The sequence below is a fragment of the Cnephaeus nilssonii genome, assembly GCF_951640355.1.
Source record: "Cnephaeus nilssonii genome assembly, chromosome: 12".
NCBI lineage: Eukaryota > Metazoa > Chordata > Mammalia > Chiroptera > Vespertilionidae > Cnephaeus > Cnephaeus nilssonii.
The window spans coordinates 77290120-77313775 of NC_137083.1; the positions used below are offsets into that span (position 1 = coordinate 77290120).

At 59.1% G+C, this 23656-nt stretch overlaps 2 protein-coding genes across 2 annotated transcripts; one reads left to right on the plus strand and one right to left on the minus strand.

Annotated features, from left to right (window-relative positions):
• Positions 1–660: 660 nt before the first annotated feature.
• Positions 661–6602, plus strand: CHPF2 (chondroitin polymerizing factor 2; the record flags this gene model as incomplete). Its single annotated transcript, XM_079786108.1, has 4 exons — positions 661–2539; positions 2969–3533; positions 4178–4360; positions 5304–6602. Exons 1-4 carry the CDS (start codon positions 2253–2255, stop codon positions 6600–6602), a joined length of 2334 nt encoding a protein of 777 aa, XP_079642234.1. The 5' UTR covers positions 661–2252.
• Positions 6603–6895: 293 nt separating this feature from the next.
• Positions 6896–18983, minus strand: SMARCD3 (SWI/SNF related BAF chromatin remodeling complex subunit D3). Its single transcript, XM_079786109.1, has 13 exons — positions 17661–18983; positions 14428–14639; positions 12216–12258; positions 11040–11162; positions 10803–10925; positions 10457–10552; positions 10188–10289; positions 9763–9924; positions 8112–8209; positions 7821–7956; positions 7443–7565; positions 7225–7326; positions 6896–7020 (listed from the first exon to the last, which is right to left on the minus strand). The coding sequence occupies exons 1-13, from the start codon at positions 17736–17738 to the stop codon at positions 6967–6969; spliced, it is 1452 nt and encodes a 483-aa protein (XP_079642235.1). The 5' UTR covers positions 17739–18983; the 3' UTR covers positions 6896–6966.
• Between the last annotated feature and the right edge of the window lie 4673 nt (positions 18984–23656).

Sequence of the window (23656 nt, forward strand, 5' to 3'; positions counted from 1 at the left end):
AGCCAGGCCGGCTGGGCCGGTAGGACATTGTAAAGCCCCGCACAGACAATTGTTACTTGTGTGATACTATCTTACAACGTGCAAGACATCTAACATTCTTGGCTCTTCCCCGCAACCACTTGGCAACAAAGTTGCTCCCGTACACTTCCCGATCACCCCGGGGCTGTGCCGCCCGGGGTGGGAGCCCCCAGCCTCCCCGGGGCTGCTCTCCCCTCCCCAGGCCTCAGCTGCCCTGGCCTCCCCAGTTCTTCTCAGCCGATCTCTCCCCTCTTCCTGGGCTCCGCTTTTTACCTGGAAAACTCACATTTTGTTTGGGTAACTTACTGAAACTTGGGATTCTCAGCATTCCCAAATCCCCAGTCTAATTCTTCCTGTCATGTTTTCCCACTGGACTCGACGTGTCTGCAATGGCACTCGTGCCAGTTCGGGACTTCTGCCTAAGTTTACGTTTTGCCGGCCGGTGTGAGTTCAGTGTCCGCTCTCCGCTTCCCCAGGGAGGGGACCACGCCCACCCGTCCGGCACCGGTGACTCAGAACCCACGACGACGGCCTGCAACGTCGTGGCGAACACCTAACCGTTCGGACCCAGCCGGGCGGAGGGGGCTCCGCCGCCCGCTGGGAGAGTTCTGGGGGCGGACACGTGGTCGCGGAGCGGGGGGTATTTTTTTCCAGGGCTGATGGGAGTTGAGGCCGAAGGTCTGTGGCGCTGAGGGGCCACTCGGAGTAGCAGCCGTGGATGCAATTCTACGGCTTGTTCGTGAGGGGCGGTGGCCGGCCGCGCGGACACAGTCCCGGACCCGCGGCACGCGGTCCCGACGCGGCCGGGCGACCATAGAGAGGGCAGGGCGGAGCGAGCGGCCGGATGCGGTCACCATAGAGACGGGACTGACAGCGAGCGGAAGAGGAAGGAGGGGCCGGGCTGTGAGGTGGCAGCTGCCGCGGCGGAGCCGGCGCCTCGGCGGGACCTGGGGTCTGTTCCTCCTTCCCGCCCTTCCCCCACCGCTCCCGGCCACGGCGCGGGGTCCCGCCCCACGCCCTCGCCCCGCTCCCGGGGACGGCGCCGCTCGCGGCGGTCACATCCTTTACCCTTCGCCCCGGGCCCTGCTGCCGGGGCCTCCCCCTCCGGCCTCGGGGTGCCCTGTTCCTTCGCCCGCAGCTGCAGGCGCGGCTGTGGCCCCGCAGAAGCCCCGAGCACGGGGTCCTTGCCCTCCTCTCAGCCCCCCGCCCCTCGACAGCTCCGTGACGCAGCCGGTTTTATTTCTGTTTGGAGACGAACAGCTAAAAGTCGCTTTGAGCCTTCTTTCCAGGACTAGAATGGGTCCGTGATCGCAGAGGGAGCATCCGCGGCCAGCGAGCCTCAGCCTGCCTTTCCAGACCCCCTGCGTGGCTTCGAGCCGCTTCGCCTCGGCCTCTCGGTTTGGTTTGGTTTGGGTACCTGGGGCCTTGGTAAAACCGGACAGCGAGGAGCTCTAACACCGCCCCAGTTACTGTCACTTGCCTCTTGTCCTCCTGAAGAGGGAGGTGGGCAGCACCAGCCTCTGAGCATCTGGGATTGGGGAAGGAGGTGCTGCAAAATGGCTCCGTCAGCCACGGTGCTCCTCTGAGAGCTGGGGGCTGGCTCTCGCTCTCTGCCCCCTCACTTGGGTGGGCAGAGCTTCCTGTGCCATGCCAGTGGCTCTTGACCGCTCCTGACTGGGAGGAGGTTACTCCAGCCCTGTGTTTGCTTGGCACTCGGGAGTAGAGTAGAAAGAGGCCCTTTCATAAATTGAGGAAGAGCCGTGCCAGGCCAGGCACTCTGGGGAAGGGGTTAGGGAGCCAGCTCCTCCCGGTGGGCCCTGTTCTGATGAAGCCTGAGCTTTCCCCTGACCCCTTTCATTATCAGTTGCTGCTGGCTCTTGATGTGTCTACAGATGTGTGTGGTCCTTTTTGGGTTAAGTTTGGCAGGAGTGAGTTTTGTTGCCTCCCTTTTCTACTGGAAGACAGACCATAAGCCATTAGTAGGTGAACTTGATTCTAATATTGCCGTTTGGACTGAGGGTTAGATCTGGCACTTTGATAACTGGGGACCAGCCAGACAGGATTGTGAAGACGGGACAGTCCAGCTTACTGGGGATGCTGGGCCTGGGAGCAAACACATCTTGTTCTGCTGCTGACCTCATGGACCCCAGGTTCCCTGGTTAAACTGCATGCCTACCAGTGGCCTGGCACCCGTCAACCCACTGAGTGCTCCTTGAGGCTGTGCCCTCTGGAGCATGCGCACAGCAGGGCCTACCACCATGCGACTGAGCTCCCTGTTGGCTCTTCTGCGACCAGCACTGCCCCTCATCCTGGGGCTGTCTCTGGGATGCAGCCTGAGCCTCTTGCGGGTTTCCTGGATCCAGGGTGAGGGAGAAGATCCCTGTGTAGAGGCCGTGGGGGAACCAGGAGGCCTGCAGAATCCTGACTCAAGAATTGGGCTTGACCAAAGTGATGAAGAGTTCAAACCCCGGATTGTCCCCTACTATAGGGATCCCAACAAGCCTTACAAGAAGGTGCTGAGGTGAGAGCCGCATGCATGCATAGCCCCCTGACCCCACTTTAGGGCTGCTCTAAGGCCTTGCCTCTGCCTTCAGTGGTAATCTATGTTGGGCTCCGTGGAGCAGTTCTTACCATCGTGGTTTGTTCTATTTTTTTCTCCCTTCTTCCTCAGTCTAAGAAAGTCTCACCCATTGGTGTTACATTAGTGCTGGATGTTCTTAAATAGGGTAGGAATTGCCTCTACTTCATTTAATCCATCATTAGTACACCCCTCCCCAATGTCAGCTATTCAGAAGATGCTTACTCCAGGAGCTAATTAATACTGATGAGGAGGTGTGTTGCTTCTCTTTTCTCACCTCTAACTGTCTCATTTCTAGAGGGATGTGTATGCTATACAAGCTGGGTTCCTGAGATGAGGGAGTTGACCCTTGACAAACTGGTCTCTCCACAGGACTCGGTACATCCAGACAGAGCTGGGCTCTCGGGAGCGGTTGCTGGTGGCTGTTCTGACTTCTCGGGCCACGTTGTCCACTTTGGCTGTGGCTGTGAACCGCACGGTGGCCCACCACTTCCCTCGGTTACTCTACTTCACTGGACAGCGAGGGGCCCGGGCTCCAGCAGGGATGCAGGTGGTATCTCATGGGGACGAGCGACCGGCCTGGCTCATGTCAGAGACCCTGCGCCATCTTCACACACACTTTGGGGCCGACTACGACTGGTTCTTCATCATGCAGGATGACACGTATGTGCAGGCCCCCCGCCTGGCAGCCCTTGCTGGCCACCTCAGCATCAACCAAGACCTGTATTTGGGCCGGGCGGAGGAGTTCATTGGCGCTGGCGAGCAGGCCCGGTACTGCCATGGGGGCTTTGGCTACCTGTTGTCTCGGAGTCTCCTACTTCGATTGCGGCCACATCTGGACGGCTGCCGAGGGGACATTCTCAGTGCCCGTCCTGATGAGTGGCTTGGCCGCTGCCTCATCGACTCTCTGGGTATCGGCTGTGTCTCGCAGCACCAGGTGACAGCCCTTTCAAGTCAGTCGGGTCCCTGACAACTTAGTAGTGACTGAGGGATTGGTCTCCAGGCTAGGTGATGCTGGCTCCTTCCCAGCAGCACATGGCGGCCTCTGGTTTGCCCTTCACAGATATGCAGTGTGCCTCTGGCTGCCCTGCTGACCTCAGGCAGTCTCAGACCTGGGGGCTGTCAAAAGTGGCATCTTCTCAGGGACCCTGTGAGAAGATAGAAAGGTGCCCCCTCCTCATCAGTCCTCCATCCATCTGCCCCCCTCCTTCCATCCCCTTCCCTGACACACGCACAGTCGTGAACAATCTGGGAATGTTCTGGAGATGGCTACTCTTTTGGAGAAGTGAGGTAATCCCTGTTCTAGCCCTGAGAGCTGCCCTGTCTCTGGGACCGGCATCTTTGGAGCACTTGCTGGCTCGTGGTGTTCATTCCCTGGAGAAACAGTGGGGCTCTCTGGGGAAGAGTACCCTTAGTTGCCTACTGAACATTCTTTTTTCCAAAATTTAGCGGTGAGAGTAAGGCCCCCACCCACTTCCTCCGTCCTTGCAGTCCTAGGGGTGAATGCTGGGTTTGGTCAGGGTGGATGGAGATGGGCAGCCCTCCGAGTGTGGCATTGATTGGTCTGATGGGTCCGTCTAGGGGCAGCAGTATCGCTCATTTGAACTGGCCAAAAACAGAGACCCGGAGAAGGAGGGAAGCTCGGCTTTCCTGAGTGCCTTTGCAGTGCATCCTGTATCGGAGGGGACCCTCATGTACCGGCTCCACAAGCGCTTCAGCACTCTGGAGCTGGAGCAGACGTACAGCGAGATAGAGCAACTGCAGGTGAGCCGGGTCGGTTGGAGTGAGTGGCAGCTGTGGGGGAGGCTGGTGGGGTAGGAAGAAGCGGACCATACCTAAATTTTATTTTTATCCTCACCCAAGGATATTTTTCCATTGATTTTTCGAGAGAGTGGAAGGGAGGGGGAGAGACAGAGAGAGAAAGAAACATCGATGTGAGAGACAAGACACATCCATCGGTTGCCTCCCGCATATGCCCCGACCAGGGCCGGGGATCGAGCCTGCCAACGAGGTACATGCCCTTGACTGAAATTAAACTCAGGATCCTTCAGTCTGCAGGCTGATGCTCTATCCACGGAGCCAAACCAGCTAGGGCTAACCGTACCTAAATTTAAAGCAGCTCCAGAGAGAAGGGGCTCTTGGGTCCAGGCCAATCATCAGATGAGCTCCTGGGAAGACCCGGATTAGAAGGGTTTGATGGTGAACTGTGAGGGTCAGGGCTCGGAACAGTGCACCACTCCAATAGCGCCTCTCCACCGAGGAGGCCACAACCCCAAAGTCCCCTAACTTCTATCCCTGTCCTTAAGAAACCAAGGGTTTGAAGAATATTCTAGTTTATTGTGGGGTTGTCAGCGGTGAAGTACAGGTGAACACAAAGGTGTGTTCTCAGGAGGATGGGAGTGCATTGGGTTTTGGAGAGGGAGCAGTTGAGCTTTGTATTTCATGAGGCTTTAAAGTCTGTCTGCCAAAGCACATTCCTTCCCCCCCCCCACCCCCCACCCCTGCCACCTCCTCACTGCATTTGTGTACAGGGGGTGTAATTCATATGCCTACTGCGTTTATAGAGGAAGAACGTGAGGTACAGGGAATTGAGTGATTAGCCAAGGGGCACCCCACTAAGTGTCAGGACAGAGCTTAGAGCCCAGGACGGGTCGGGCCCTGAGGACTACCTAGCTCCCCGTTTGACTGTGTGTCCCTCCTGCCCTAGGCTCAGATCCGGAACCTGACCGTGCTGACCCCCGAGGGGGAGGCAGGGCTGAGCTGGCCTGTGGGGCTCCCGGCCCCATTCACACCGCGCTCTCGATTTGAGGTGCTGGGCTGGGACTACTTCACAGAGCAGCACACCTTCTCCTGTGCAGATGGGGCGCCCAAGTGCCCCCTGCAAGGGGCTAGCCGGGCGGACGTGGGCGATGCTGTGGAGACAGCTCTGGAGCAGCTGAATCGGCGCTATCAGCCCCGCCTGCGATTCCAGAAGCAGCGGCTGCTCAATGGCTACCGGCGCTTCGACCCAGCGCGGGGCATGGAGTACACCCTGGACCTACTGCTGGAAGCTGTGACGCAGCGTGGGCACCGGCGGGCTCTGGCCCGCAGGGTCAGCCTGCTTCGGCCGCTGAGCCGAGTGGAAATCCTACCTATGCCCTATGTCACGGAGGCCACCCGTGTGCAGCTGGTGCTGCCGCTCCTGGTGGCGGAAGCTGCTTTGGCCCCTGCTTTCCTCGAGGCCTTTGCGGCCAGCGTTCTGGAGCCACGAGAGCATGTGTTGCTCACCCTCCTGCTGGTCTATGGGCCACAGGACGGTGGCCGAGGGGCCCTGGACCCGTTTCTCGGGGTGAAGGCTGCAGTGGCCGAGTTGGAGCGACGGTACCCTGGGACGAGGCTGGCCTGGCTCGCAGTGCGGGCGGAGGCCCCTTCCCAGGTACGGCTCATGGACGTGGTGTCTAAGAAGCACCCGGTGGACACGCTTTTCTTCCTCACCACCGTGTGGACCCGGCCTGGACCGGAAGTGCTCAACCGCTGCCGCATGAATGCCATCTCTGGCTGGCAGGCCTTCTTCCCCGTCCATTTCCAGGAGTTCCATCCCGCCCTGGCACCACAGCGGTCTCCCCCGGGGGCTGGCCCTGACCCCCCATCCCCTCCTGGTGCTGACCCTGCCCGGGGGGCTCCTGGAGGAGGCCGGTTTGACCGCCAGGCTTCCGCGGAGGGCTGCTTCTACAATGCCGACTACCTGGCTGCCCGCGCACGGCTGGCTGCTGAACTGGCAGGCCAGGAAGAGGAGGAAGCCCTGGAGGGGCTGGAGGTGATGGATGTGTTCCTCCGGTTCTCAGGGCTCCACCTCTTCCGAGCCGTGGAGCCAGGGCTGGTGCAGAAGTTCTCCCTGCGGGACTGCAGCCCTCGGCTCAGCGAGGAACTCTATCACCGCTGCCGCCTAAGCAACCTGGAGGGGCTGGCTGGCCGGGCCCAGCTCGCCATGGCCCTGTTCGAGCAAGAGCAGGGCAACAGCACCTAGCCTCGGGCCTGCCACGTGGTTCCCCTTTCTGCCTCAGCCCCAGGAGGGCAAGGCAAGATGGATGGAGAGCTTGTGGCTGTATTTTTTTTAAATAAGAAAATGTGATTAAAAGTGTCTTCTGCCAAAGTGATTTTAGGACTAGGGAAACGGAGTCAGGAGAAGAATGAGGGAGGGGCTGGGGAATTTTCCCAGAGGGACCTACTGCCTCCCCTTCCTCCTCTCTCCCAGTTGCCAATGACCACACAGCTGCTAGCAGATGAATGACCTTTAATCCAGTTCCCCGCCTCACCCACAGGCGGGCAGAGGGGTGCTGGCAGAGCCTGGGTCAGGCGGCCCTGGCCCGCAGTGCTCATTCGCAGGGCTCCTAGGTGTTGCGCACCACCAGCGACTGCTCCAGCTCCTGCCTGCGCTGCTGGATCTTTAGAGAAATCAGAGCAGGAGCGGGGTTACGGTGTTGCTGGTGAGTGACAGGACGACCCCACCCACCTGCTGCCCACCCCGGAAGAGCATCTGGGAGCAGGGAGGGCTCCCAGGAGGTGAGGGACATGGTGGAGTGGCAAGGGCACTGGAGGCTGAGGAGGGAAGTTTCTCAGAGTGAGGAGGGGCCCGGGCCCCTTCACACCTTGCAGTAGAAGTAGCGGCTGACAGCTTCCTGAGACCAGGGCTGGTGGTAGAACTCAGCCCGGCGCTCCTCCTCAGGGTTGCCTGCCACATCTGTCATCACCTGGGAGGGAGAGCGGAGTGAGTCCTGAGCCCAGACCCCTCCCGTCCCTGTGTACAGCCTTTACTGTCTTCCTGATATGCTTGTCTTCCATCCAGTGCTCCCCAAGTCCCCTTCACCTTGAGGTCCCGGCTCTGGGAGCAGAGCAGGTCTTGGATGTAGCCTTTGGGGTCTCTGGAGAAGCTTAGCATGAAGTCCCTCTGGATCTTGAGCTGGTTTATGGACTCAATCGTCTCATGGATCTACAGGTAGAAAGACAGAAGCTTTCACTTGGCTGTGGTGATGTGGAAGAAGGGGGAAGGGGGAGGGACGTACGTGGGGGAAGGACTGCTGCTGTTCCTTTAACCAACAGTCCCTCGGGCCCCAGGCCTCTGCAGTCCCAGGGGAGGGGGTGTTAAGTCCTTCATCTCTCCATAGGCCCATGCTCGTGTCTGTTCTGTCTGTACTCTGTCATTTCTGGGTTAACATCCCACTGCAGCTCTGGGCTCTGGCCCCACCTTACTGTCCAGAGCGCTGATCTCCTGCTGGTTGGCCGTGGACAGGAGGAAACTGCTCATCTGCCCCTTCAGTGGCTCCTCCACCTCCACATCAATGTCATAGCACGCCGTCTTCTTCTGGTCCGACGGGTCCACACTGCCAGGAAGTCCAGCCCTTGGTGTTCACCTGCCCCACAGAGGCCAAGGGCCCCAGGGCAGGTGCAGTGGGGAGGGAGGGGGCATTGGGATGGGAGGGACAGGCGGGACAAGAGGAAATGATTCCCTGGTCTGAGGAGCAAGCAGGGGCCTCACCTGATGACGTGATTGATGACAATTGGGTCAGGGGGCAACAGCAGAGCTGTGAGGCGTTGGGGAATCTCAGAAAACTTCAGCCGGGGACAATCAAAAATCTGAGGCAGGAGGAAGAGGTCACTCTTGTACTTGGAAAGAGCGAAACTACAGTTCTAGACCCTTCCATTCTGGAAAGGCCACAAGAAGCTAGGAGCATCTGATTCACGGGTCTGAAACTAGGGGGCCTATGGGTTGGTGCGGTGCAATGGTTGAGGATGGACCCTGGGTCAGCCTGCCTAGGTACAAATTCTGCTCCCATCACTTACTATGCAGCCTGAGCAAGTTACTTAACGACTTGAGACCTCAGTTTCTTCATCTCTAGAATGGGGATAATAGTAGGACCCCTCTCTCAGGGTTGTGGTTAGAATTCAATGCATCAGTACACTCAAAGTGCTTGGAACATACCTGCCTGACACGTGGCACGTGCTCAATAAACATCAACTGTTCTTTTCACTCCTCAGGCTTATCTGCTGTGTTTATTTAAAATGTATTAAGAATAATCTCTACTGCCCTGGCTGGTTGCTCAGTGGTTAGAGCATCAACCTGTGGACCGAAGGATCACGGGTTCAATTCTGGGTCAAGGGCACATAACTCAGTTGCAGGTTCTATCCCCAGCCCCATAAGGGCACATGCAAGAGGCAACCAGTCAATATGTCTCTCTCACATTGATGTTTCTCTCTCTCCCCTTCTTCCCCCCACCACTCGCCCTAAAATGGTCAATGGGGGGAAAAATATCCGCAGGCCCATTCAGTGTGGCTCAGTGGTTGAATGTCAACCCATGAACCAGGAGATCATGGTTTGATTCCCGGTCAGGGCACATGCCTGGGTTTCAGGCTCGATCCCCAGTAGGGGGTGTACAAGAGGCAGTGGATTGATGATTCTCTCTCATCACTGATGTTTCTATTTCCCTCTCCCTCCCTTCCTCTCTGAAATCAATAAAAATATATTTTAAAAAGATATCCTCAGCCTGGCCAGTATGGGTGAGTGGTTGAGCGTTGTCCTATGAACCATGAGGTCACAATTCAATTCCCAGGTTGCGGGCTCGATCCCTAGTGTGGGCTGTGCAGGAGGCAGAAGATCCATGATTCTCTCTCATTATTGATGTTTCTATCTCTTTCTCCCTCCCTCTTCCTCTCTGAAATCAATAAAAATATATTTAAATTAAATAAATAAAAAGATATCCTTGGGTGAGGATTAAAAAAAAAATCTCTACTTCGGTAGAATTTTTGTCAAACCCCTTTCATAGCAATTTGATTTTCCTAACTGCCTGTGGGTTAGATGGGACAGATAAGGAACAAGGCTCAAAATGGCCAAGTAATTCACCCAGAGTCAGGACCCAGGACTAGACCCCGGAGACCCAACTCCAAGTGCCAAGAATATTACATTCCTGAGAACTTTGTGGGGTTCCAGACTTCCCTGACCTGGGATGGCTAAAATGCAGCACAGAGCTACACCATGGTAGGACCTGGATTAGAACCCTGGTCTCTGGCTCCAAGAGAGTGCCTACGGTTTCTAATACCTGAGAATCTAAAGGTAGGGGTGGTATTACCTTAGTAGAGGCACTTCCCCTACAGGTGACTGTCTGCTCCCCACGTCCCTGGGCTCAGGGTACCTGCTGGAAATACTTGTCCCCATTGATGTATTCCTTGTCGTGGGAGTCCTGCAGCCTGTTGGTCTTCACATACTGCCACAGGGCCTGGACGATGGCTGAGCGGCTCTGCGTGTGCAAGCCCAGCAGCCGGGCCAGGCGGGGATCCAGTTTGAACTGGGGAGGCTGTGAAAAGGTGACCATGAAAATCAGGGAGTGGAAAGAGCTCAAAGCCAAGCAGCTTGGGACTGGGGTGGAGGTGTGTGGGGGAGAGGGGGGTACGACATGGTGATTGGGTTCCTTGGAAATGTGCTTCTGGAGAGGGGGTATTGAGGAGGATGGGTCTCTTGGGATGCCTACCTTGGGGGCCTTAGCCCACCTGTCTAAGAGAAAGGGTGTGGCGGGCCAAAGGCTTCATGGTGCCTGCAGGGGGGGGGACTGGCACGGACCTGGTAGTCCAGCATGAGGAGCAGCGTGCAGCGCACACTCAGGTCCCCCGGCCTCTTCACCTGGAACCCATCCGTCTCCTGGGTGGTGGGCGTCCGGTGCCACTGTCCAGGGGAGAAGAGCTGGGTCACGTCACAGGCCCATCTGGGCTGGTGAGGCTTGGGGCTCTAGGGTGGTCCCTGATGCAAATCTGTGCCCCGAGGGGCCTGCGGGACTTGGGCCTGAGGGAGGGTGGCAGTTCTAGGGCAATGGGGGGGGGGAGGGGTCTTACCTCAACGAGGTGGTTGTCAGGGCCATAAAGGTCTTTGTCCAGCTCAATGACCAAACTCTTGAAGAAGGAAGAGAACTTTCGCTTCTGCTTGCTGGGCTGTGGGAGAAGAACAGGGACCGTGGGGGCAGAACAGGGACCATGGGGGCAGAATGAGTTGGGAGGGGGTGGGGCTGGTTGGGTAGGGCAGCATGGTTAGAAGCAGGCCTCTGCACCCCAGATGTCTCTCCAGGCCACCCACCCCGGTCAGGGCTGACTCCCTAACCCTCAGTGCAAACATCTAGTTCTGTCCTCAGTCCAGCCCCATCCCCACCCCAGGACACCTGGAGAGACCTGGGCCAAGACGTACGTCATCCAGGAGCTTCCCCTCCACCCGCAGCTCCCAGGAGGCGATGCTGCCATCAGAATCCTCGGCATCGGGCTTCGCAGGGTTAAACGTGTTGGAGATATAAAGACGCAGCTTCCGCTTTTGCTGTGGAAATAAAGAGTGTCCCAGAGAGCAAGCACTGTGTGCCCACCCGGCAAGCCCACGCCTCCATTCTGAGAACAGGATGTCGAGTGCCTTCCCACCCCTAAACCAAGGCACCTTCATCGGCCTCTTCAGAGCCTCCTGGATGTCCACCCGCTTCCGCATGATGGTTTGATCCAGTTTCCTCTCAAACGCCAGGAGGTCCATGTAAGCCTGGGATTCAGGGACCAGCTCCCGGATCTGGAAGAGGAGGAGCAAGGCAGGGAACGGGCTCAGCTGGTCTTATAGGTGGAAAGTGTGCGTATCATGTGATTCCAGGTACACAGAGGTGGAGGGGAGCTGGCTGGTTCTGGGACTTTGAGCGTGAGAATGAGACCTCTCCCCAGGACTCCGTATCCAGCAGTAGCAGCCTCATGTACAGGGACAAAAATTGCTTCTCCCTCTAGGGCAGTGGTTCTCAACCTTCCTAGTGCCTCGACCCTTTAATACAGCTCCTCATGTTGTGGTGACCCCCAACCATAACATTATTTTCGTTGCTACTTCATAACTAGTTTTGCTACTGTTATGAATCGTAATGTAAATATCTGTGTTTTCCGGTGGTCTTAGGCTCTACAGCAGCGGTTCTCAACCTGTGGGTCGCGACCTAACTGTAGCAAAATTACAGTTATGAAGTAGCAACGAAAATAATTTTATGGTTGGGAGTCACCACAACATGAGGAACTGTAATAAAGGGTCACGTCATTAGGAAGGTTGAGAACCACTGCTCTAGGGAGACCCATGCATTTCATGACTAGGGGAGGCCAGAGCCACCATGGACCCCAATAAACTCTGGGGCTTCACCTCCTCCGGTCCTTTCCTATGTTACACAGCCTCTGGGCTTTCCTTGGGTGTCTGCAAACTGGCGAGGACCTTGGTGTCCCTGAGACAGTGAGGGGATGTGGTTGCTTGCCTCTGCCCTGGCACCTCACCCAGTCACTCCAACTGATGTCTAAACCAGCTACCCGCCCCCCCCCGCCCCCCCCCCCCCACACACAGCTCAGCATGTGTTTGAACCACTGCAATTCAGTCCACTGCACCCCAGGCCCAGGATGCTACCCCTTTTGGTTCTGTTCCTTCCCTCTATCCCACACCCTCCCTCTGGCCTGGGGAGCCTCACTTCTTCATTAGCTTTTAAAACAAAAAGTAAAAGTGACTGTGGCCGCGGAAGCTCTGCTCCTTAGGGGGAGGGGAGACAAACGAGGTGGGGCAGCAAGGGGCGGGTGTCTGCTGGGGGCTTCTGTGAAAGGCACTCACCCTTTGAGGGAGGATTTTGTCAGCCATCTTCCTCCTCTTGGCACTGTACATTTTTTAAAGAAAAAACCAGGTTACCATGGTGACAGATCTGGGAGTAAGGAGGCCACCTGCTAAATTATCCCCCCTCTCCACCCGCCTGGCTGGGGTTCCCACAGCCCACTCCTCTGCCTGCTCCAGGGGCTGCAACAGTGGTGTGTGGCATCGTGCTCTACCCTCTCTAAGGGGCAGAGGTGACCCCGTCCTTTCTCTGGCCTGGGAGCCTCCTTCCGCCCCAGGCATGTGCCCTGACAGGGCCAGACAATCGTAGACTTAGGAGGGGCTGAGGTGGGGAGCTGCAGAAGTGTTTCGGGAAAGCTGGGAAGGAGACAGGACAGCGGAGAGGGAGGATGGCTCCTGAGGACTTTCCTATGCGGCTAAACTGGGGTGCACTGTCCAAGGGAGGGTAGCCGACCCCGACCCCAATCCCTGGAGCAGGAGGTGATGACGGGAAGCTGGTGAGGACTGCACCCCTGCCACCCTGGGCTTGGAAGGGGATGCTGACAGGCAGAGGGCGCTGGTGCCCTCGGACACACTCCTAGGGACCCCGAGAGAGTGTGGGGACATTCGCCCCTGGGACATGACTTTGGGTGGGACTGGACTATTCCTGACCGTCTAGCTGCTTCTGACTTCCGAAAGCACCCCAGAGAATCCTTGGCAAGTTTATAGCCCAGGGTAAAGGATGGCTCTATACTGCCCCCGTGTGGTGTTCTCCACTACTGCCCCTCCCTGTCCAAAAATCTATTCTAAGGCTAGACAAGCAGCTTTCATTAAAGGTCTGACTTGTTTTGTTTGTGTGTTTTTGTTTGTTAATCCCCACCCGAGGATATTTTCCCCTTAATTTTTAGAGAGAATGGAGGAGAGCGGGAAAGACAGAGAGGAACAATGATGTGAGAGAAACACATCGATTGGTTGCCTCGTGCTGGGGCCGGGGCCGGGGAGGAGCCTGCAACCAAGGTACATGCCCTTGACTGGAATTGAACCCGGGACCCTTTGGTCCGCAGGCTGATACTCTATCCACTGAGCAAAACCGGCTAGGGCTGTTTTTGTGTTTTTTAAAAGACATTTTTATTGATTTCAGAGAAGAAGGAAGAGGGGAAGAGAGATAGAAACATCAATGATGAGAAAGAATCATTGATCAGCTACCTCCTGCACGCCCCACACTGGGGATTGAGCCAACAACCCAGGCATGTGCCCTGACTGGGAATCGAACCTGTGACCTCAGGTAGACGCTCAGCCATTGAGCCACACCGGCCAGGCAGGTCTGACTTGTTTTGAACAAAGTATTGGTGTGAGACTCTTCATTTATACAAAATAAATCAGGGACTTGTTAACTGTATAACAGGATAGTTCACTTTGAAAGAGAATTCACCGTAGGATTCCTATAATCAGGGAATTTTCCTTGATGTGTAAAAAATATTTTATAGTGAGGTATAATCCATATTACACATTTTACAGGACTCCAAGTGGTGAGCAGAGGGAAGCGTGTGTTTGGCTAAATGTGAAACCCAAAGGGGCATTTCTCTTGTCATGCTCCAGCAGGGGCTGTGGGGGGGGGGGGGGTGCCACCAGCTGGCTCCAACAAGGACATGGGCTGGCCTTGGGGGCACACCTGGTCCGGAGGACAAATTATGACCGCTCTTCAACCTTTGAGTGCCTGAGAGCAGGACTGGGCAGAAGACACCCCCCCACCCCCCACCCCAACAGGGCAAATCCCGAGACACACACACACACACACACACACACACACACACACACACACACGGGATTCAGATTTCCAAGATCTGGAATGGGGCTTTAAACAGTCAAGCCAGGGAATTCTGGGGAAGGTGCACCGGACAGCCACACTTTGAGAAACACAGTCCCAAAGCTCTGCTCGCAGTCCTTCTGCCAGCACCCACCCCGATCCTAAAGGCTGAAGCATCACCCTTAACCTGGGAGCAGGGCTGGAGCGAGGGCTGGAGCAGGTGACAAGGAGAAAGGGCGCTGCGGCCGCAGCTCGACTCCGGTGGGCACACAAAGGAACCAGAGCGGTGCCCCTCTTTCCACTTCTCCAGAGGGCATCCCTCCCAGGACGGCTCGGCCCCTGCGGATCGCTCCTCCTCGCCCCTGCCAATCCCGCTCCGCGCCCACCCCGTCCCTGCGGCCCGCCCCCTCCGCGCTGGGCCCCACTCACCTGCGGCTCCGCGCGGGGGCGGTGGGCACTGGCTGGCCCTGGCTCTGGGCCTGGCTCTGGCCGGGCGGAGGCGCTGCTCGCTTGCGGGCGGGCTCCATGCCCGCGGGGGCCAGGCCGGGTCGCACGGCGGGGCTGCCCATGTATGGGGAGCCCGGGGGGCCCATGGGCGCCCCCTGGTGGGGCATCCGGGCTCCAGACGGCATCCCGGGGCGCTGGGTTGGGGAGGGGGGTGGCGGGGGTGAAGCAGAAACAGGCGCCCGCCGGTCAGAGCAGGGCCCGGCTCCGGGCGTACCGAGCCGCGTCGCCCCCACCCCAAACCCCGGCTGGTGACCCTGATGCAGCCGGCGTGAACGAGGGTGGGAGGGGCAGGGGCGCCGGAACCGCGCGGCTTTGGCGGAGGGGGCTTCGCGTCTCGCTGCAGGAAGCTAACTGAAGCCAGGCAACTGCACCGGCACTGCCAGCTTCGGATTTGCGGAAGGTACCGCGACAATGAATATTAATGGCGCCTTTGAACCTTTTCAAAGGATGTGCACATCCACATGCTTCTCTGAAAAACAGACGCAGAGGGTCCTTCCATCCCCACTTGACGGATGAGGCAACCGTGGCTCCAGGAGCGGAGTGACCTCGCCAAGGTCACACAGCTCCTCCCGGCAAAGGCAGCACCGAGTGGCCAGGTCCGCTCCACCTAGGTGAGGGCCTGAGCTCCCTGCTGGGACTCCCGCAGGCCCTCTTCCCTTTCACTCCCTGCTTCCTGGGCCGTCCTGCCTTGCACGCGCCCCCTCCCCCCACCTTCACCCACTCTTCTCTCTGGGCCCAGCTTTTGACCCCTCAGCCCCAACCTCTACCCCCTTCAGCTGATTCTACGCTCCCACACCTAGGGGCTTCACTGACTCGGTTCACCCATAATTTGCTCCCAAGGTGAAGGCTGGAGGTGGGTCTGGAGGCAACCTGAGAGGCTGAGGTCAAACCCCACCATGATTCTCTGATGGGGGGCGGGGCGGGGAGGGGCAGCGAGGAGAGGAGCCAGAGTGGGCGGCCAGAGGGCTTGGGTAGGTCAAAAGCAGCATATTTCCTCTTACAATCATCTTTCCTTCCTGTGGGCCTGAATCACCAGAGATGCTCTCATCATATAGACCTCCTCTACTTCCCTCCCACCACTGAGGTCACAAGTCAGGGTTCAGAGGGGGCTATGGAGAGATGGATGAGGCAGGTGTATTCCTTTGACACTATCCAGGTGCTCAGACGGGATGTAAATGAGATGCAAATACACTGAGTGAAGTGTTCCACAGACTTTTTAAACCCCACCTATCTGGATTCCAGATGAGAGATTGGGGCGGACCAGAGGGCTGTAAAGTGGAGGGTGGGTGGGATGGGGATTGGGGCATGGAGAGCGGAAGAAGATTAGGGAGCAAGGGACGCAGCCCCTTGGCCCTGTTATCATTTAAATACCACCACTCTAGCCCTAGCTGGTTTTGCCCATTGGTTGGAGCATCAGCCCTCGGGCTGAAGAGTCCCGGGTTCGACTCCTGTCAAGGGCATGTACCTCTCAGTTGCAGGCTCAATCCCCCGCCCAGGTTGGGGCGCGTGTGGGAGGCAACCAATCAATGTGTCTCTCTCACATCAATGTTTCCCTCTGTCTCTTTTCCTCCCTTCCACTCTAAAAATCAATGGAAAAAATATCCTCCGGTGAGGATTAACAACAATAAAAATACTACCACTTTACCCCCAGGACTGCAGCTGCCCCAGGCACAAGGAGGAGCCTGACCCCAAGTGGGTGAATTCCTTCTAACTGCCTAGCATTATGTCTAACCCTAAGCCCCAGCCAGCCAGCTGTCTCTGTCCGTCTCTCCCACAGTGAAACCTGCCTGTCCATGTGTCTGCCGCCCCCACCCACCTGACCCTGTCACTCACACCTCCAGGGTGGTGGCCCAGAATGGAGCCTAGGCCGGCCGCTCCCCACCAGCACAGCTGAGGCACTGGGAGTGGGGCAGTGGGGCTCATACCCATTCCGGAACTGAAGCTCTGAGTTGACCAAATAAAAAAACCCACAAGTGAAGCTTCTCTCCCACCTCGATGGGCTTTCTTAACGGACTTCCCCGAACAACAAGGTGAGGACTGGTAACTCAGCTGGCCAACACGAACACCCCCGGGGAGTTATCCCCGAGGTTCAGGCTGGAGGACAGGCCCTTATCAGCTGCTCTCCCATTTATCAAGGTCCGTGACACTCACTGATCTGCTGAAGAGGCCCCCGGAGCTGTGGCAGCCACCAGGGCCACCCCGTGGTGGGCCGAGGTTCTAGGGGCTCCCTCGCTGACAGCATGCCTTCCTTGGGGTCAGAACCAAATTTGGCCACAGTCAATCTGACTGCGTCCTCCATACCTGGCTCCAACCCTGGTACCCGTGTCAAGTTCTGACGCCCCTGCCTCTCCCATCCAACTGCCCTCCACACCTCTCCCAACCTGGCCCCTGCTGCCTCTGCTGGAGGCTCCCCTGCCCTCAGGTGGCCCTGCGCCTCCCAAGCCTGCTCTTGTCAGGACAGTCTTGGCCTCGGCCTCACTCCCTGACTCCAGCCCTTCCTTCACACCTTTGAGGCATTACGGGCTGCAGCTTTTGGTGGCTGAGTCTGCCAAGGGGATCCATCTCAGACCCCCTAATTTTGGGGTCTGTCCCTAGAGAGGGCCTCTCTCTGGCCCTGATGGCAGAGGCCATCAGCAAAGCCCCAGAGTCCTCCTCATGAGATGCACAGGCTGTTGGGCCAGAGAGCTTCCTGCTCCCCGTGCCTCCAGGGGTCACCTGCTCCTTGCTCCTGAGATACAATCAGAGACACTCTCCCAGCCGATGAACCGACAGTCCAGCCCACGCCATGTCCCCCACCCCCACCCCCAGGGCAGGGGCAACACCTGGGCCCACAGGGGAAAGAACGGAAGAAAGCATGTCTGGTACAGAGGGGAGCCCCACTTGGGGGTGGGGGGACAGTGTCCACGTCCCAACCCCAGCCCCTGACAAGAACCCAGGCAGACGCCTCCCTGGCCGCCCGGGAACCCATCGCCGGCGGCCGCCTGACGACGTGTTCGGGTGCCAGGGCGCCGGCTCCGTCCCGGGGCCGGGCCGCGGGCTGCGGTGCCCGCTGTGGCCGGGGGGAGAGCGGGAGCCCCCTCCCGGCCCCTCCCGACGGCCCTCCATTCAGCCCGAGCCAGGTAGCTCACCCGCCCCCGCAACTTTCCCCCACTCACCACCCCATGGACCAGAAACTCAAAAAGTTTGCTTTTCGTGGCTTTGCGCGCCCCTCCGGCAACTTCGTCCGCGGCCATCGGGGTGGGCTCCGCGGCTCCTCTCACTCTCTTTCTCGCTTTCTCTTTCTTTCCCTTTTCTGCCTTTTTTTCCCTCCAACTCTCCCCTCTGAGTCCTGCTGGGCTCTCTCACACTTCTACTCGAGCGGAGTGGGGAGGGGGCCCCTTCAGGGCTGCCCTGACGGCCCACGGCCCACGCCGCCGCCGCCGCCGCGGCTGCCGCATTCCTGCGCTGATAAGCCCGAAATAGTCCGGCGGCCCGGGTCTGCCGCGGGCTCCGCGGGGCCGGGGACGCCGGCCTCCCACCCCTCGCTGTCCAAACAGCGCAGATAAGCGGCCCGGCGGCCGGCGAGCCCGGCTCCCGGCGCGGGGAGCCGCGCGGCCGCCGAGGGCCGCGGGAGGCGGCGCGGGGAGGGGGCGCGAGGGGAGGGGGGGGGCTCGCCGGCCGCCCAGCTCTCCCCACACATAGTTTCTCGGTTAGGGAGTCCGCCGGCAGGGCAGGCAGGGAACAGCCAGTTCCAACTTTTCCCCAAGTGGCTCCTGCTGCATTTCTGAGGCCCTTTCCCCAGAGACCTGGCAGGCCAAGTAGGGAAACATTCGCCGGGAGGAACGGGGGGGAGCCCGAGCCCGGACGAGGCCTTCCTCCCGCGCCGGCGGCAGCGGTGGGTGTGCCGAGGAGGCGGCGTCCCTCCGCGTCCGCAGATGTGAGCGCCCTTGTCTGCACCCGCCGTGGCCCGGCGGCGGCGGCGGCTGTGGGTGTTTGTGTGCGCGCACAGACAAACGCCTCAGTGTGCCTCCCTCCGCGGGGCCGCGGGGCGCGTGCGGGGCGGGTGCGTGTGTGGCGGGACCTGGCCTGTGTGAGTCTATTTCTGGGTCTGTGAGGCTTTGTCTGTCTCGCTGTGTGAAAGTGAGGGCGGTAGGGGGTGTCTTTTGGAAAGAGGGAGGTGGACCGAGCTCCTGAGAACAGGAAGAGAAACATGTGGGGGAAGGCAAGGAGCTGGGGCGGGTGCTTGTAGGTGGATGGGTAGAGAGCATGAGGCAAGCTGGGCCCGAGGGCTTTGGAATGGGTGTGGGGCGGGCGACTCGGAGCAGGTGGGGCTCCTGGGTTTGGTAGCGCCAACCTCAAGACCCCAAAGAGAGCAGGGGGAGTGGAGGAGTCCCGAGGGCGCTCCAGGAGGCTGCTGTGGTGGGAGCAGGCAGTCCTCTGGGTGAAGGAGGGACAGGAAATAGGAGGGGCAAGTCATGAGATCTACAGGCTAGGAACCCTGGCCCCGCCCATGTCCCCCCCAAACCACACCCCTCTCTCCTCCTTCAGAAGGAAGAACCCAGGGGTTTGGGGACCACAGGGGGTCAAGTTTATGGCCCTCCTGGGGCTGCACTGTCAGACTCCAGGTGAGGAGAGGGGGCAGTTTGTTGGAAAACGTATTTGAAGTTAGGCCTCCAGATCCAGCATTGCACTGGGGGGCTGGCGGAGGGGGGCGGGCAGGGGCGGTGTGGAGGGGGCTGGGCCTCAACCCTTCAGAATGCCTTCAGAGGTCAAGACAAAGAACTGTGGCAGCATTCTGCACGGGGAGTCTCTTCTGACTGCACCCTGGTTTCCCTTGGGCCCCGGAGTGCTCTGGGCCATTTGGGCATCCACTGTCAATCCCCTGAAACGCAGGAGAAGACGGGTGATCCATGATGCCCCCCTCCACCCGGGGTTAGCTGGGACCTCCAGGCCCCCTTTCTACCACATCTCTACCTCGGTTCCACCCCATCCCAGGCCCACGGAGACTGGGCCCTGGGGGTGGGGTGGGGTAAGTGGTGGCTGTGGGCAATCTGGGGAGGCAATCTCTCCATCCCGTTCACTAACGTCTAGGCCCCTCCCGGCTCATTCCCATTCCCCAGCCTCTGCTCCTGATAGTCTTTGCCTGGAATGCCCTCTACCTTCTGTCTGCCTGTTCTGATCATATTCATCCTTTAAAGCCCAGCTCAGGTCCCACCTCCCCCAAGAAGCCTTCCCTTGTCCACTCATGTACACGGATCTTTCTCTTTGAATGTCATTGCCATCTACCCTGTGGCATGAATAGGCACTGAGCTGACTAAGGGCTGACGTGCTTCATGTGTGTTAGGTCAGGGACTGGCTTTAAGTCCTGCTCCTCCGCCATGCCTGGGCACAGGGACTCCACATGACCAAATGCCTGCTAACTCTTCAACCACCCACAACTCAGTGGCCAGTGGACAGAACTCATACTTGGCCACTTACCTGAAGGCCTGAGTCACCATGGGCTGGGCACCCCCACCCTCTGTGGGTGCTTCTAGCATGGACATGTGAAACCACAGGCCTTGGGGGCCTGGAGAACTGGGCAGGGGAAGACTCCCCTCGGCTTTGTGTAAAGCAGAGTTCTCAATTCCCGGAGAGGCTTTTTGGAAAAAGAAAACAGCAGAGGAGGTGGATGGGTGCCCCATAGTAAGCAGCCGGGCAGTTTGAGGGTCGGATGGCTCAGCATTTGTGAGGGGGCTTGGTCTCGGTGGTGGAGCTGTCAGAGGGTTAGACCAAGGGCTGTGGTGGAACCCAGGAGCTGGTCACTCATATAAGAACTCCCTTCTGGGCCAACCAAGGACAGGGCCTCCCCTGCAGCCACTCCCTGGCGATATCCTTAGGCTGCAGGTAACGCATGCCTGCCCCGCCCATATTCCAGGCTCCCACACTAATGCAAACACCGGGGGACAGGAGCCGCAAGGACCTGCACTTGCGGGCGCCCCTTAACCAGCTCCACATCCCACTCGCAAGGCCAGATTCGCTAGGCGCCCGCCCGCAGACACGTTGGCGTGCCCTCGCTACAGGGGCGACCCCAGCGGTGCGGGCACAAGGGAGCCGTCAGCCAGAAAGCAGAGGTGCCAGTGTGGGTACCCGGCCAGAACTTCCACGTCACAAAGGCCAGGATCCCCAACCGCTCAACTCCCAAAGGGCAGTCAGCAGCGCCCTGCCGCAGTCTCCAGCCGGGTGGGAAGGGGGCCAGGGAAAGCCCAGGTTCCAGCGGGCAGGGGGCCTTCCTCCGAGCCCCCTCACGCCCGAACCGACCGGCCCAGCTCGCGCTCCGGCCCGGAGAGGCGCGTGCCCAGCGGAGGGCGGTCGCCGGCGGCCCGGAGCCGGAGTCCCCCTTGCCGTCCCCCCATCTCTCCTTCCCTCGCCGCGAAGCACCACCAGCACCAAATGGCAAAGCGCCGCTCCCCGCGCGGAGAGATGCGCCGGGCGGCGGGACCGGCTCGGCGCCCCCGACCGCGCCCAGCGAGGGGACACGGCCCGGCCGCCGCCGCCCGCCCCGGCTGTCGTCCGCCCGGGCCGGGGCAGCGGCGGGAGCCCGGCCCGAGCCCGGCCGGGCATGCGCGCTGGGCCTCCCTCCCGGTGAAGGTCAGCCCCGGGCCTAGCGGCAGGACTCGGAGCGCGGGGGGAGCGGGGGAGGCGGGAGCGGCGAGGAGACTTAACTCCTTCCCTGCGGGAAGATGGTCACGGGGCTGCGCCGAGCTGGAGTCCCACCCTCCCGTCTTCCGTGGAGGTCCCATTCCGAGGACCCCACTCGGGGGGAGGAGGGGAGAACGGAGGCAGAGGCTAGGAGGGGAGGAGGGGAGCTGGGAAGGGAGGGGAGGAAGGCGGGGAGGAACAAAGGAACACAGACTGAAGGGGGAGATCTCTTTCTGTGGCCCCCTTTTCCTCTACCCCAGCAATAAAGCTTTCCGTAGCAGAATGGAATGGCCCTCTTGGATTGGTGTGTGTGTGTGTGTGTGTGTGTGTGTGTGTGTGTGTGAGAGAGAGAGAGAGAGAGAGAGAGAGAGAGAGAGAGAATGAGAATGAATGGGAATGAAGTGAGACCACCAGGAGCTCTCAGGCCGACAACCCCTGATCTCAGGGTCTTGGGCCATCCCTACACCCAGCCCCCACTTTGCCCCCTGCTCACTAAACCCCAGGGCAAGCCAGGGGGCCAGAGGCAGCTCTGCCCCAGCCTACCTGCCTGGCCTGAGTTCCTGCCCCCCAGGGAACCCTAGCTAGATGGCGGGGCCAGGCCCAGCCCCCAGAGACGAGTGGAGGGGAGCCTGTACCTTAACGCCCACCTATAGTGAAGGGCTTCCTCCAGGCCACGGACAGGACATTGGAGACCAGACCCTGGGCAGGTGGCACTTCCTCCACCTCCTCCTCCCGGCCCAGGCCAGAGCCGGTGGTGCAGGGACCTCTCGCTTCATGCAAGAATGTTTCTGTGCCCAGGACGCCATCTGCTACCATTACGGGGCTGTCTGTCTCTCTGTGAGACTTTGCCTTTCTGTGTCAGCTTGCAAACACATATAAGAGAGACAAATATGACAGAAAGAAGCAAAAAGAAAAGAAACGTAGTGCACCAAAATAGTGCGTGACCATTGCCCATCAGCTCCTCAGGAGTAAAAGGATTCCATCAGACAGACACAGGAACCAAGGCAGACAGACGGGGAGGAGAGAGAGACAGACACAGAGAAGCAAGGACCATGCCACACCAGAGGGGCTGCTAATCCACAAAGAACCCGGGGCCCTGACCCACACACACCTCCGCTGACCCCTCACTGCTGTGTCAGCTCCCTTGGAGGGGGGCAGGGCCTTGCCTTGTGGTCCCCCAGGGGCTGCACAGCAAGCAGGTGCAGGGTAAAGGTTAGTCACACGAGGAAGTCCTTCCCCTCTTTGCGTGAGTGGGTTTCCTCAGTCTGTGGGGGCTCCATGACCCCCTCCCTGCCCCTCACATACAGAGAGGGCAAACACCAGGACGCTGGAACTGCCGGGCAGGGAGGAGAGGAAGGCTGAGGCTCTGGGGCCTGAGCATGTGCAGCCCAGAGGGAAGGCACATTTCGGATTCGCAGCCAGTTTTCTCTCACTCCCCTCTCCCATTCTTTAGGTAACAGTTCATGCCCAACAGCTTGTGGCCCTGTGCAAAAAGGAGCCACACTGGCCTGGTCCCCGTTTCGGCAAGGATGGGGTTGGTCCTGAGTGGTGCTCTAACAGCCAGGCTGCCGACTGCAGCCGACGGGGTGGGACCAGCATGCCTCTGCCACATCAGGCAGCAGGGACGTTCCCATAGAAACAGCCTCAGTCCCATAGTAACATCCTCACTCCTGGACCAGTTACATTTAGGGCAAACACAAGGGGGATCTGTGGCTTCGGGACTCACAGGCTGTCAAGACACCAAGGAGCAGCAGCAGCAACAGCAGCAGCACAGGTCCCTCCTTGCCTCCCTGAGGCCAGGAGCCTCCCTGGATCCATAGGGCTGGGAACCCCACCCATCCTCACAAGACCCTCTCTCTAGCCGGAGCCTTCCCTCCAGCTCTGCTCCTGCCATCTGCCAAATGCCTGAGGCTCCATGGAGTCACCTACCCCTCTTTATGTCCTTAACATCCTGGCACCCCTCAAGTCTATCAACAGATGCTGGTGCGATCCTCACTTTGTTCACTGCCAGGGAGCTGGGGACCCCATTCAGGGACAGCCTCATGACTTCCTGTGGACACCCAGCTCTGCTCCTGGCTGGCTACGCGTGGTCCTGGGAAGGCTACCTCCTCCCCATGTGCGATGTCCTCTGTGAAATGAGATCCTGCTGCCTTACTCCAGACCTCCGAGAAAGCCCGAAGGGCCTTGGCTGGCCGGCCCGGGGAAGGACAGTTGCCACCCATTGCCAGGCCTCAAGCATGGACCTTGGCACCCTTGGCTGCACTTTGTGACCAGTGTCAGGACAATGTCATGGTGACCAAAGATCCCGCTCCTCACCCTGGAAGACTCCCGAGGCCTCAGCCACTGCTCTGACCAGGTGGTCAGCGGGATTTCTGCCAGCCACTGCATTCTGAGGTCTGGGATTTCACCCAAGTGAAGAGAACTGAAGAGAGAAAAGAATTCATCTGCACTTCCTTGAAGACATTTTTTGGGGAAATTAAACCAAATGGCAATG